Source organism: Pelodiscus sinensis, chromosome 1 (assembly GCF_049634645.1).
Source record: "Pelodiscus sinensis isolate JC-2024 chromosome 1, ASM4963464v1, whole genome shotgun sequence".
Taxonomy (NCBI): Eukaryota; Metazoa; Chordata; order Testudines; family Trionychidae; genus Pelodiscus; species Pelodiscus sinensis.
This window is the reverse complement of record NC_134711.1, coordinates 23322213-23335565: the sequence shown is the minus strand read 5'-3', so window position 1 is coordinate 23335565 and position 13353 is coordinate 23322213. Positions and strand designations below refer to the sequence as shown.

Genomic DNA, 13353 nt, shown 5'->3' with positions numbered 1-13353 from the left:
GGGATGCACTTGGTTTGGAGACAGGTAGGCATGGTAAAACACCAGCCAGGGCAAGAGCCTGTAGGCAGACAGAGGGTGGAACGGGAGAGGGTGGCTTCCCCCTGTGTCTGGCACATGCTGCGTCCAGTACACATGACTTCCTGGGACAATGCTAATTTCCCAGTCCACAGGAGCCTGAAGGCAGGAGAAAGGGGGAATCTGTGTCCAGCACATGTGGCTTCCCAGAGAGAGTTATTTTTTCCCATCCAGGGCAGGAGCCTGCTGGTGGGAGAAGGAGGACAGGAAAGGGTGCCTTCCTACTGGGTCTGATACATGCTGGGTCCAACACATGCAGCCTCCTGAGGACACTGATTATTTTCCAGCCCACAGAGAGAAGGGGGAATATGTGTCTGGCACACACAGTCTTCCAGGGAGCATACTAATAGGTTCCCCTCCTCCTTTATCCAGGTTACCATGAGAGATATCAGTCTTCCCCGAATCACACAGAGTAATTGAGAGCATATCTTGACTGAATGAGTCCACTACCATGGGCCTTACATTGCAATGCTTTGTGGTTCAGTGACTCCAGACCACTTACTGGTGGCTTGGTGTGGGAAGGTGTCCTACTGCGGAGGACAGAATAAGGCTGGCCTCCCCAAAAACCTTTTGAGAAGGATCAGAAAGTTCCTATCTGAGGGTATATCTACACTAGCTCGTTAATTTGAGCTAGGTAGGCAAATCAGGGAACCGGGGTTGCAAATGAAGCCCGGGATTTAAATATTCCATGAGGAGTAACAGTTAATCTGAACTAAGGACTTAGTTCGGATTAACTTTAAACTGCCGCGTGTAGCCGCGGGCAGTTCGTTTGGACTAAGGGGGATTTAAAAATGGTGGCTGGCCGGGAACATGCAAATAAAGCCCACGATATTTAAATCCCGGGCTTCATTTGCAACCTCGGTTCCCTGATTTGCCTACCTAGCTCGAATTAACGAGCTAGTGTAGACATACCCTGAGAGCTTCATTGAGCTGTACAGGCAAGACTCCCGCTCCATCTTTAGACATATTAGTAACTGTTCTGGGCCCCCTGCACACATCACATCCAATTGCCTTAACCTGTTTGTAGTAAGAAAAAATTGTCAACTTACTTGGAAGTGTCCTTTCCGGGGTCAGTGATCGAATGGGAGAAATCCTGGGAGGAGGGGACTAGCTCTAGCATCATGAATAGCTCTTGGTTCTTGGCGATTGCTGGCTGGCCATGCTCCTCCTTCTCCTCTGCTACTATGCTGTCCTCCACGCTGATGCCAGCCATGTTTTGGCTGGACTCCACAGTCAAACTGGGGAAATTGGCCGAACTCCCCTCCCTTCCTGCCTCCATCGCATCCAGCTGCTCTTAGATGCTTGTAGCACAGGACTGTCCATTTGCCTCCTTCATCTTGTGGTAGGATTGCCTCAGCTCAGTTTTTACTCCGCGCTGCTGGGTGTCCCTGGAATAACTTTTAGTCACCAGGAAGCTGTAGATCTTTGTGTAAATGTCTGCGTTCCTCTTGCTAGTTTGGAGCTCAGATAGAATAGATTAATCTCCCCATGACTCGATGATGTCCAAGATCTCCCAGACACTCCATGCTGGTACTCTTCTACATCTCTGGGACCTGGAACCCATTCGAGCAGAACTATTGAAACTCATTGCTGTGTTTGCATTGGTTGAAGTCATCGCCATGTGTGGCATGATGTTCTGCTTGTTCTGAGATGTGCTCGCAATGAGGACCAGATGGCAAATGCAGTTCAAATTTTCCTGGGGCTTTTTCTGCTCACCTAGGGTACGTCTAGACTTCCGTCGACAAAAAGCGTCCAGACACATTGAGTTCTGTCGACAAAGTAAGTTGCTTTGTCGACAGAACTCCGTAGTCTGGACGCAACGTTACAGGCAATAACACCTTCTGTCGACAGAGTTCTGTCGACAGAAGGTGTTATGCCTCGTAAAATGAGGTATACCAGTGTCGACAAAACTGCTGAGTTCTGTCGACGTTATGTAGTGTAGTGTAGACGCTGGTATAGTTTTGTCGACAAAAGTCCACTTTTGTCGACAAAACTAGGTAGTCTAGACACATCCCTAGAGAGCAGTAGAGGTGCAAGTTCTGGTCAGAGTGGGGAACTGTGGGAGGCCTCCAGGAGGCCAATATCCTTGAATTTTGCCAATCCTTTGTACTACCATGAAAGGTCAGGAATAGCATTACTCGTTGTGAAAAGCAGAAATACTGAAATCGACTTCAGTGGCCCTTAAGATTGACGTGACAAGCTTGGTAGTGTGGACACATCATTTAAAAAATCAACCGTATGTGGCTAAATTCAATGTCAAAGTCCTAGAGAAGACTAGGCCAAAGAATTCACACCATACAGGTGAACTGTGTTGTAATAGATAAACATCCATTCCTATTGTTGGAGATGTGTGTTGATCTACCAAATTGGAGGGCTGACTGCTAGGTTGGTCCAATCCACTTATCACAAGAAGCAAAGAAAGAAAGTTTGAGTTATTCCAATAGAACTGCCACATCATATGTGTACACTACTTCTTTCCTTATTGAGGAAAACAAAATTTTGATTTTTCACAGCAGCCCACATATTCCTGGAGTATAATTTTCTCTGCTGTTCAAATACTACATTTTGGATTTTTGGATTTTCCCTGCAGTATAATGTGATGCCTTGGGAACGTACTAGTCCAATGCCAGATTCTGGGTTTTCTTCAATAAGTCTTCCATCCTGCATCTCAGCACCAGAGTTATTCTTTCTATCATTTATAGGAAAGCCTCTGTTTTTTTCTCCTTATTAGCATAATTTTTGCCTTTCAGTTTCAATTTCTTCATGTTTAAATTTGGAATGGCTTTTCTGGAATGCCTGCCAACCTATGTTGCAGTGGCTACCCTAGCTTCTGGTTACTACCAAAAAATTAGAGCCATCTACTTCTGTTAATGTATGGGCAAGACCTACCCAAGAAAGGATAAATCAAATTAGTGCATGTCTCTATTGTGAAAAACAAAATTTACAAATAAGATAAAATGTCCCCTTTGTTTGGGTCAATAAAATATGAAAGTTTTATTAGTGGTTTTCTATTGTCTTGCTTACACTGTTTTTTTCCTAAAAAAAAATATGAAAAATGTCAGTAGCAAATTATGATTCTGAATGAAAACTGCCACCCGCAACACTTTTTGCTGAAGACATATGGACATAAATCAACATTATAGTTCCTTCTGGGTATGTCTACACAGCACTGTTATTTTGGAATAACTGATGTTCAGGGCTCGACAAATAATGTAATCTACTCGCCGATGGTGAGTAGATTACAACCCGGAAGAGCCAGCACAGAGTGATCTGTTCATGCGCAGAACCATCTGCACATGCGCGGAGCGTAGAACAGCGCACCTGGCGAGTGGGGCTCGCCGCCACTTGGTGAGCCCTGCTGATGTTATTTCGAAATAAAGTGTGTGTCTACACACAAGCAGTTATTTTGACATAAAGTTGAAATAATGTCCAGCCAGACATTATTTCATGCATCTGACGAAGTGGGTCTTTGCCCACGAAAGCTTGTGCTCCAATACTTCAGTTAGTCTATAAGGTGCCACAGGACTCCTCACCGCTTTTGCAGATTCAGACTAACACGGCTACCCCTCTGATACTGTCCAGCCAGAGGACTTCTCACTCCGACTTCTGTAAGCCTCATTTTATGAGGATCGAGGGAAGTCAGAGGAAGAGTGTTCTATTTCAAAATAAGTGCTATGTAGATGTGCCCAAATTCAAAATAAGCTACTTTGACTTAAGCTATACAATTGACATAGCTCAGGTTGCATAGCTTATTTTGAGTTTAACCCTGCTGTGTAGTCAAACCCTTTGAGATTAGCAGTGCGAGGCTTTTGATAAGCACATTTCAGCAGTGTTTCTAGGATTGCTCAAAAGATGGCATCTTTCCACAGATACTTTGTTTGGAAAGTTCTCTAAGACAATATAGCTAACAAATGCTTTTTAGCAGTGGAAATAACCTTGCAATGCTTCACTTATATTTTGCTGCTCAATATCAAGGGTTCATTATTGAAAAAAACATGGAAGACTGCATTCTTGATGAGCTGGAAGCTGTTTGGCCATTTCATGTGTTCCTCTTCCACTCTTTCATTCTATCAAGAGAATTCAGCCTCTGAGTTATACAGTTGATTTAAGATGTTGTGATAAGATAGAATTACAACTTGGTATTTCTCCTCTATTCCATTTATAATACAGCCCATGCAATAAACAGGAAGCCTGTATGTCAAGAATAACTATGGATAACTAAATTGTTTTAAAAATCACTGTACAGTATTAAGTTCTTGATGCCAAATGATTGAATCAGAGTCACAAAAACCAAGATTGTAGGATCTATGTAAAATTCAGCCATAAAATAGGATTCAGCACACAGGCAGCTGTAAATCTATGCCCTAAATTAAACATCTGTACTTTGGTTTACTTGGCAGTGCTTCCATTTCTTCATTAAATACAAAAAAAATCTTCCATTTAAAATGTCCCAGAACTTGTTACTATCGTCTCTTTTTGATTGCATATTTTATTTACTTTTTTCCGGAGTATGAAATTTAATCTTAGCATGTATTTAAACATTTTTCAGCAGTTACATAATCATTTCCCTGTTGCTTTCCAACTTCATATCCCCCTCTTCTCTGCCCAGTTTGTTTTGAAAACATGTCTTCTCAATATACATTCAAAGCATAAAGTAAATTCCCACAAAAATGCTGTGAACCACTCTTTAAGTAATCAGCTTCATAATAGGAATTCCTGTCTCCCTTCAAAATGCTTAATTTTTGCTGATTTGCAAAACTGGTCTGAGTAGGTCCCTAAATCTAAATCTCTTACAAAGCAGTATGCACTAATCCTAATTATATGTTTTGATTTTTCTGTAACATTTCATTTCTGATAATTATGGTATTGCAATACTTGCTTATTTCAATAAGAAATTTAGTTCAGTATAATTTAGAGTCTTTGATATATTATATGCCTAAATTTGCATAATAAAAACTTGAATAGATTTAAAGAGTACAAATTCATACAATACATTTAACAGTTTCCATGTTTGCCAGTGTTCCATTATCTAATATCCTTTAAAATAACAGATTTAAACTTCATTTATATAAGATGGAATTGGTATATGTGTATACATTAGTTTTGTATCTCTTTCCACTTTAAATTTGTTTTAATACCTTGCCTTTAAAATGTTAATGGAAACAATTACATGACCACAGAAGGTTTAACAGCATGTTTAATCCCTGTATGCTTTTAACATCCTTTGATAGAGTTCTGGTTTTCATTTCCAACAGAAACAGCTTATAAATCAGTGGCAAAGTAAATAATGTAACCTTGCCCTCACAGGTCTATTGGCTTCCAAAATATACACATCCAGTCTCAGCTTAATACAAAAATGTGTGCTTTTGCAGTTAAGTCATTTATCCTTAAATTAATATTTATTTGAATATAATTGTGGATTATATAATATATTATTGTACCATAGTACTATTTCCAAACAGTTTACAATACCCGAAACAAGGAAAACTGCACTCTTTTAAATTTCAATGAGGAAAGAATCTGAAGTTAAAATGTAGTATCTCCACAGAATTTTTAGAGAGATGTTAGCTATGGTATCCTTTAAAATCTGTGTTCTGTAGCCTATTGTTGTAGTAACTGTTTTTTCTCCCTGTCTTTTGTAAAGGAGCTTCTCCAATTTACAATATCTGAGTTTAGCTTACTGCAGAAAATTCACAGACAAAGGTTTACAGTACCTGGGATCTGGGAAAGGATGTCACAAGCTCATCTATTTGGACCTTTCAGGTTGCATTCAGGTTTGCATTTCACTTCTCTCTTTCATTCTATGAGGAAGGGAATCCTTTCCATGACTGGCTGCATCCAGCACTCATGGTACACTAATGTAGTACAACCACTGCAGCAAACTTTTCAGAGGTTTTAAATTACATGACCACAGCTGCTTACATTTTTACTGAGGACTAGCACTATAGGCTTTGGGTCATGTCCAGCATAGTGTCATATGTAGAAACAAAAAGTACTTACTGCATAATGAAAACAAGCATTAGTTTTTGCAGATTTAAAATAGCCAAAATTTTGTATTATGGTACTGTGCATACAATGCGAAATTTAAAATCCAGAGCCTTGAAAATACAATTCTACCAAGATGTCAGCAAACAAAAATCTTTGTGGGAGAGCTTGCACAGGATTTCCTGAAAAGGAAATTAATCTACTAGTGAGCTTTCTAATGTTTCTACAAAGTAAGTTTCAAATGAAAACTAAAATAGTGTGTGATTCTCTTCAATCTGAAATGGCTAATAATGTGAAGAGTTTATTTTTGAGTATTTTGAAGACTTTCAATGTTGTACTATATTCAAAAGTATCTTTTCTTAAAGTACTGTAAAATGGTAGACTGTGGAGCAGTAATATACCACTAGTATTTTAACAAAGGACTTCACATAAATTCTCCCCTTCCTCACACTATTACCTTCATGGTTTGATATTTTAATAGAGGCACTCTGTCTATTCGTCTGGGTACTTAAATTGCCAGCATGATTGCAGCCTCTAAAAAATAATGTGCTTGTGAATCAGGGAATTATTATCTCAATTTTACAAATGGAGAACTGATGGACAGAAAGTATCTTGTCTAAGGTCACACAGGATGCTTGTGCCAGGAATTGAACCCAAATCTGAAATCATAATCAACCTGGCTACTCTCTCATGAGTCATAACTTTAAGGCAATATAGACATATCAAAGGAATTATAGGCTTGGGAAATTTAATTCAAAAGGTAGGTACAGAGATGATATACCTTGAAGCAGTAGGGACTATTTAAAAAATTGGATTTAGAAAATGAAAAAAAATATTTAGGTTAAATCGAATTAATGCATATAGCAAGATGTTGCTATGAATTGTATTTATCAGATTGAAACTTAATGTGCCAAAGACCATAGTCCCCGATTCTACAATACACTTTAAGTGTGTGAGTAATGACATTGATTTTGCTGTATCGAGGCATAGTGATGCAAGATGGCGAGCATATGACAATTATAGATGCAAAGGATTAACTGGTAAGCTTCCCCTTTAGGGTACATCTACACCACATGCTTATTTCAAAATAACATATTTCAGATTTTTTTCTGGAATAGCTTATTTCAAAATCGCACGTCTATACTACAGGGAAGCCTCAAAATTAGTCTGAGGCAGGCTTCCCTAATGTAGGCATGCAACCTCAATTTAGATCCCTAGGAGGCACTCGAGAATAATTATTTTGATTGGCCCTGGGGAGGAGCTATTTTGAAATAGCAGCAGTGGAGTATCCATACTGCTACGGTTCTGAAATAGCTATTTAGGAATAAGCGTTATTCCTTGTGCAATGAGGTTTACAGATTTCAAAATAAGACGTCTGTTATTTCAAAATTATTTCAAAATAACGGAATTGCTGTGTAGACGCTCGCATTGTTATTTTGAAATAACAGACGTTATTTTGAAATAACGGTTGTTATTGTGAAATAACTGTGCTGTGTAGACGCACCCTTAATGGGCAAGGCTTACCAGTTCCAGTTAACTCGTAGGAGTTGTAGGAGCTCCCTGCCCACTCTGGCAGAAGTAAGGTATTGACTCTGTATACATAAATTTGCAGAGGGACAACAGGGTTGAGGTCTGTTATTTCTCACTTCTGTCTATTATTTATGTATTTATTTATTTAAAACATTGGTGCTGTTAACAAGCATGTTATTTCTGGAGACACAAATCCACAGTTTGAGAACTAAGAACTAAGCAACTCTGATAGGGTATGTCTACACTACAATGTTAGTTCGAACTAACATACGTTAGTTCGAACTAACATTCATAGGCGCTACACTAGCGCTCCGCTAGTTCGAATTTAAATTGAACTAGCGGAGTGCTTAGTTCCAACTAGGAAAACCTCATTTTACGAGGATTAAGCCTAGTTCGAATTTACTAGTTCGAATTAAGGGGTGTGTAGCCCCTTAATTCGAACTAGTGGGAGGCTAGCCCTCCCCAGGTTTCCCTGGTGGCCACCACCAGGGAAACTCTATGCCCCCCTCCCGGCCCCGGACACCTTAAAGGGGCACGGGCTGGCTACGGTGCCCGTGCCAGGTGCAAGCCTGACAGCACCCAGCCAGCAGACCCTGCACCTGGCACAGCAAAGAGCCACCCACCTGATGTCCCCCCGCTCACCCCCTCTTCCCGGGACCAGGCTGGAGGCTCCCGGGAGCTTGCCCGGGACCGCAAGAGGCGGGCACCTTCCTGGGCTAGTGCAGACATTGTGGACCTCATCCACGATCTCCACACTAGGCACAGGAAAGTGGCCGTCTAGGGCAGGAGAGCTGCCAGCCTGGCCACCCAGGAGCAGGTGTGCATGAAAATCAAGGGGGTCCACTGAGACCCCCGACCCTGAGCCCTGAGCTTACAATGGCCGTACTGGGTCAGACCAAAGGTCCATCTAACCCAGTAGCCTGTCTGCTGACAGCGGCCAACCCTAGGGACCCTGGAGGGGATGGACCGAAGACAGTGACCAAGCCATTTGTCTCGTGCCATCCCTCTCCAGCCTTCCACAAACTTTGGGCAGGGACACCACTCCTACCCCCTGGCTAAGACTACTCCATGGACCCAACCTCCATGACTTGCTCTCACTTCCCTTTAATCTCTGTTCTAGTTCTAGCTTTCACAGCCTCCTGCAGCAAGGAGTTCCACAGGTTAACTATTTGCTTTGTCAAGACCAACTTTCTCTTACTAGTTTGAAGCCTACTACCCATTCCTTTCCTTTGGTGTCCTCTAGTCCTTCTTTATGGGAACTCATGAAGAACTTTTCTGAATGCACCCTCTCCACCCAACCCCTGCTTTTAGAGACCTCTATCCTGTCCCCGCTCTATCTCCTCTTTTCTAAGCTGAACAGTCCCAGTCTCTGTAGCGTCTCTTCATCTGGGACCTGTTCCCAACCCCTGATCATGTTAGTTGCCCTCCCCTCTCCCAGCCTCTCTCTTCCCCTCTCCCACCTCCTTTTCCCAGTCTCCCCCAGTTTTGTTCAATAAAGACAGAGTCAATGTTGGAAGAAATGTTATCTTTATTTTGTACATCAGGAAGGGGGGCTAGGGAAGGGTAAGTGGAAGGAGATGAGGGAGGAATGGGGTACGAGCCCCCAATGGGGAGGACTGGGCTGGCTCTGCGGGCTTCTGGGGGTGGAACCTCTCCTGCAGCCCCCCAATTGCCCCCTCTCCCCAGATGGCAGCCTGCGGCAAGTGCAGCCGGTCTGATGGCCGAGTGCTGTGATGTGCCCATTGTGGGCACTCCGGGCACTCCAAGCCAGGACTGGTTTTCAAGCGGGGCACCCCTGAGAACTGTCTGTCCGGGGTGGAGGTCAGGTCCCTTTAAGCGCAGCCCTCGGCTAGCCTGAGACAGCATCTCCACACTCTAAGTCCTCCTCTGATGCCCTGCTGGCACTGCTTCCGGCCATCTTTAAGGCCTTTTCAGGGTCCACTCAATGTGGACATGCTAGTTCGAATTAGCAAAACGCTAATTCGAACTAGTTTTTAGTTCTAGACGCGTTAGTTTGAATTAGCTTAGTTCGAATTAACTAATTCGAACTAAGTTAGTTTGAACTAACTCTGTAGTGTAGACATACCCATAGTATCTTCTAGACTGAGCACTGAATCCCATTGGGTAGATAGAAAGATTAACCTAAATAATCTATACAGAAGTCTCTGGAACCCCATAAAATTGGGTACCTAATCCATGAACTCTTGGAACTCATTTATAACTTATTTAAACATTATATGAATATATTGTCTCGTACTATAGAACGAAAATTTATAATCCCTATTCCATAATCTTTGAGCTATAATGTATCTTAGTTAAAACTATTTTTAGATAGGTTTTTTTTCCTCAAAAAGCATTTTATTTAAAAAATCAATTTTTTTAAAAATAATTGATTTTTATCCACCCTGGTTTAAGAGAAGAGATCTTTTTGATTCAGACCTAAATGAAGACATAACAGAGACGGATTAGGTGTATCATGAGGGTGTATCTCCAGCTGAAGAAGGAATGATTACGCGATCCTTGGGGCAAGTGGTTGTCTCTAGTGCGTGTGTTTGTGTTTGGAGTTTACTTTTTGGTTGCTTGAAAGATACTGTGTGCTGAACTTGTTTGTTTGTTTGGTGGTCCATGTGCTGAGCTTGTTTGTTTGAAGGACCCCGTGCTGAGGCTAGGAGCTTGTTAGGCAAGGCTGAGAGCTTCTTAATGAGGTTTTGGTACTTAATCCCTTTTACAGCCATCAAAAGTTAACCTGGGGGCAGGGCTACTCAGGAAGGCCAAGGCTTTAAAAAGCCTTCTCCTAAGTGACCAGAGGAGTTTAGCGAACAGGAGCAGCTCACAGGAAAGTTTCATGAGGGAGTTTAGAAAGAATGTTTGAAGGGAGCTAGATCCACTTGACATTGTTTAAACGTCATAATCAAACTAATTATCTCTAGGAGTAAAAAGAGATTGCAAGCAGAAGCCCCACAGTAGAATAGGGGCTGTCCAGTTTATTGCACCCAATATGGCATGTATGATTACCTGCCCAATGAACAGATGGCATATTTGTGCATTTTGTACAAGGAGCTCCTGGTCTCAGAGACCATGTATATGGACTTTCGAGACCAGGGTGGCTGAATTAGAAGAGATAAGGGAAGTAGATGAGATATTCTTGGATACAGCAGAATGGTTCAATGCCATCAGATAGCCTCTGTGCTGTTGAGGAAGGTGAAAGGCTCAGGGAAGGAGAACATCTTATTGGAGCAAAGGGAAATGATCACATAGTTGGGACCCTCCTTCCAGATGATGTTGTGATATCCTCTTGCACTGAGGATATCTCTCCAGGGGAGGGAATTCCAGTTATTAAGAAGATAGTTGTTAGTACCGGGGGATGCAGTCATTAGAAACATAGCTGGGTTTGCAATGACCTGGAGAACCATATGGTGACTTGCCTGCATGGTGTGAAGGTTGTGGATATTTTGAGACATCTAGATAGACTTGTGTAGAACTGGGGAGGAGGTCGTGGTTGTGGTATATGTTGGTATCATGACTTAGGGATGGATAGGCGAGAGATGTCCTGGAGCCAAATGTAGGCTACTAGGAAGGAGATTGAAATCCAGGAGCTTAATGGTAGTATTCTCTGAAATGCTTCTAGTTCCGTGTACAGGGCCAGGTACACAGGCAGAACTTCAGAGTCTCAATATATGGCTGAGATAATGGCATAGGGAAGAGAGGTTTAGATTTATTCGGAACGGGGGAAGCTTTTGGGAAGGGGGGAACCTGTATAGGAAGGATGAGCTTCACCTAAACCAAAATTGAACCAAATTGCTGGCACTTATAAAGGTCGTGGAGCACAAGGGTGCCATTTAATCATTATATGTCCAAATCTTGAAAACTGAATGCAGATCTAGTCACCCCATCTAAATATATATATATTGGATTTGGAAAAGGCACAGAAAGGACAATAGAAATGATTAGGGGGTAAGGAACAGCTTCCATATGACGAGAGATTAACAAAACTGGGACTTTTCAGCTTGGAAAAGAAATGACTAAAGAGTGGGGAGATATGTTGGATGATTAGAAAATCATGACCGGTGTGGAAAAATAGAATAAGGAAATGATATTTATTCCTTCACTAACATAATACAAAAAGTTCACCCCATTAAATTTATAGGTGATATTTAAAACAAACAAAATAATTTATTTTTTCACTATCAACTTGTGGAACTCTTTGCCAGTAGATGGTGAAAAGGCCCAAACCATAACAGGGTTCCACTAAGAACAAAGTAAGTTCAAGGAGAATAGGTCCAACAATGTCTACTAGGTAGAATGGGCAGGAATGGTGTCCCTAGATTCTGTTTGTCAGAAGCTGGGAGTGGGTGACAGGGGATGGATCATGATGATTGCCTCTTCTGTTTATTCCTCCTGAAGAACCTGGCATTGGCCACTGTTGGAAGACAGGATACTGGGCTAGAAAGACCTTTGGTCTGACCCAGTATGGACATTCTGATGTTCTTATATAAAGCTGAAATGTAACTGGCCCCTTGCTGTAATCCACTGGACCCTATTCTCCTTCTAGAGCTGAGATTGAGCCCAAGAGTCCTGACGGGAATCTGTCTCTCTCCACAGAGTTAGTAACAAAGTAAGAATATACATTATAATTTTAAAGCTAACCACTGTCCCTTAAGTGACTTGCCACAAGATGTCAGAATATTTTAGTGTTGGAACTGAGTGGGTCTAATATTTATTTAATGTTTGTTCTTTTAGAAAGGAATTAGATACAGTGCCACTGTCAGCTAACTACTAAGTTGTCTGCCAAAAAAGTAGAGTTTTCCACACCTTAATAGTAGCCCCTGGATAGAGGTGATATGTGTGTGTGGGCAGGAGGGAGTAGATGGGGTTGGTTCCTCCTCTATTTGGTGTTTGGCTTTTACTAAGTATGCTCAGTAACACCATTGAAACCTCTTTCCTCAGTTTGCTGCCCCCATGCTCTCACTCTTTTTCCTCCCATTACAACTTGCACAGGTCACCTCCCCACACCAAAATCTGAAATGGTGCTGCTGGTAGAGCAGTTTTTAAACTAAGGGCTGGGGGAAAGCCAACAAGTATGAAGGAGCACATGAATCGGACAGAGACATCTCTTAAGAGAGGGTCTATTAATAGAGATTCTCTATGTCCTAGTAAAGAGGAGTGGATGGAAGATGATAAGATATTGGTAAGATCAGATGAGAAACAGTCAGATAAAAAAAGAGTCCCATTCAATCACATCAGCTAAATAGAGACAAGTTTTTAAAGTGTTTATATACAAATGCTAGAGATATAAATAATAAGATGGGTGAATTAGAGTGCCTCATATTGAATGAGGATAATAGGCATCACAGAAACTTGGTGGAATTAGGATAATCAATGGGACACAGTAATACCACGGTATAAAATATATCAGAAAGACAGAACAGATCATGCTGATGGGGGAGTGGGAATGTATGTGAAAGAAAGTGAAAAATGAACTAAAAATCTTAAATGAATCAAACTGTTTTATAGAATCTTTATGGATACTAATAATAATAACAATAATAATAATAGCAGTAGGGTTATATTACCAACCACCTGACCAGGATAGTGATAGTGAATGTGAAATGCTAAGGGAGATTAGAGAGGCTATACAAATAAAAAACTCAACAACAATGGGGGATTTCAACTAGCCCCATATTGACTGGGTACACATCACCTCAGGACTGATGCTTAACACCATAAATGACTGCTTCATAGAGCAACTGGTTCTGGAACCCA

At 41.5% G+C, this 13353-nt stretch overlaps 2 protein-coding genes across 3 annotated transcripts in view; one reads left to right on the top strand and one right to left on the bottom strand.

The window, feature by feature from the left end:
- The window catches only part of LRRC17 (leucine rich repeat containing 17), a 39862-nt gene extending 33934 nt beyond the window's left edge, over positions 1 to 5928 (bottom strand). For both annotated transcript variants that reach the window (XM_006137529.4, XM_006137530.4), the window contains exon 1: positions 5790 to 5928. The gene's annotated coding sequence lies outside the window, so the exon portion shown is untranslated. The remainder of the gene's footprint in view (positions 1 to 5789) is intronic.
- The window catches only part of FBXL13 (F-box and leucine rich repeat protein 13), a 229336-nt gene that overhangs the window by 116553 nt on the left and 99430 nt on the right, over positions 1 to 13353 (top strand). Inside the window, exon 12 of the mRNA XM_006137531.4 lies at positions 5720 to 5849. Within this exon, the coding sequence (XP_006137593.1) occupies positions 5720 to 5849 (130 nt within the window). The remainder of the gene's footprint in view (positions 1 to 5719; positions 5850 to 13353) is intronic.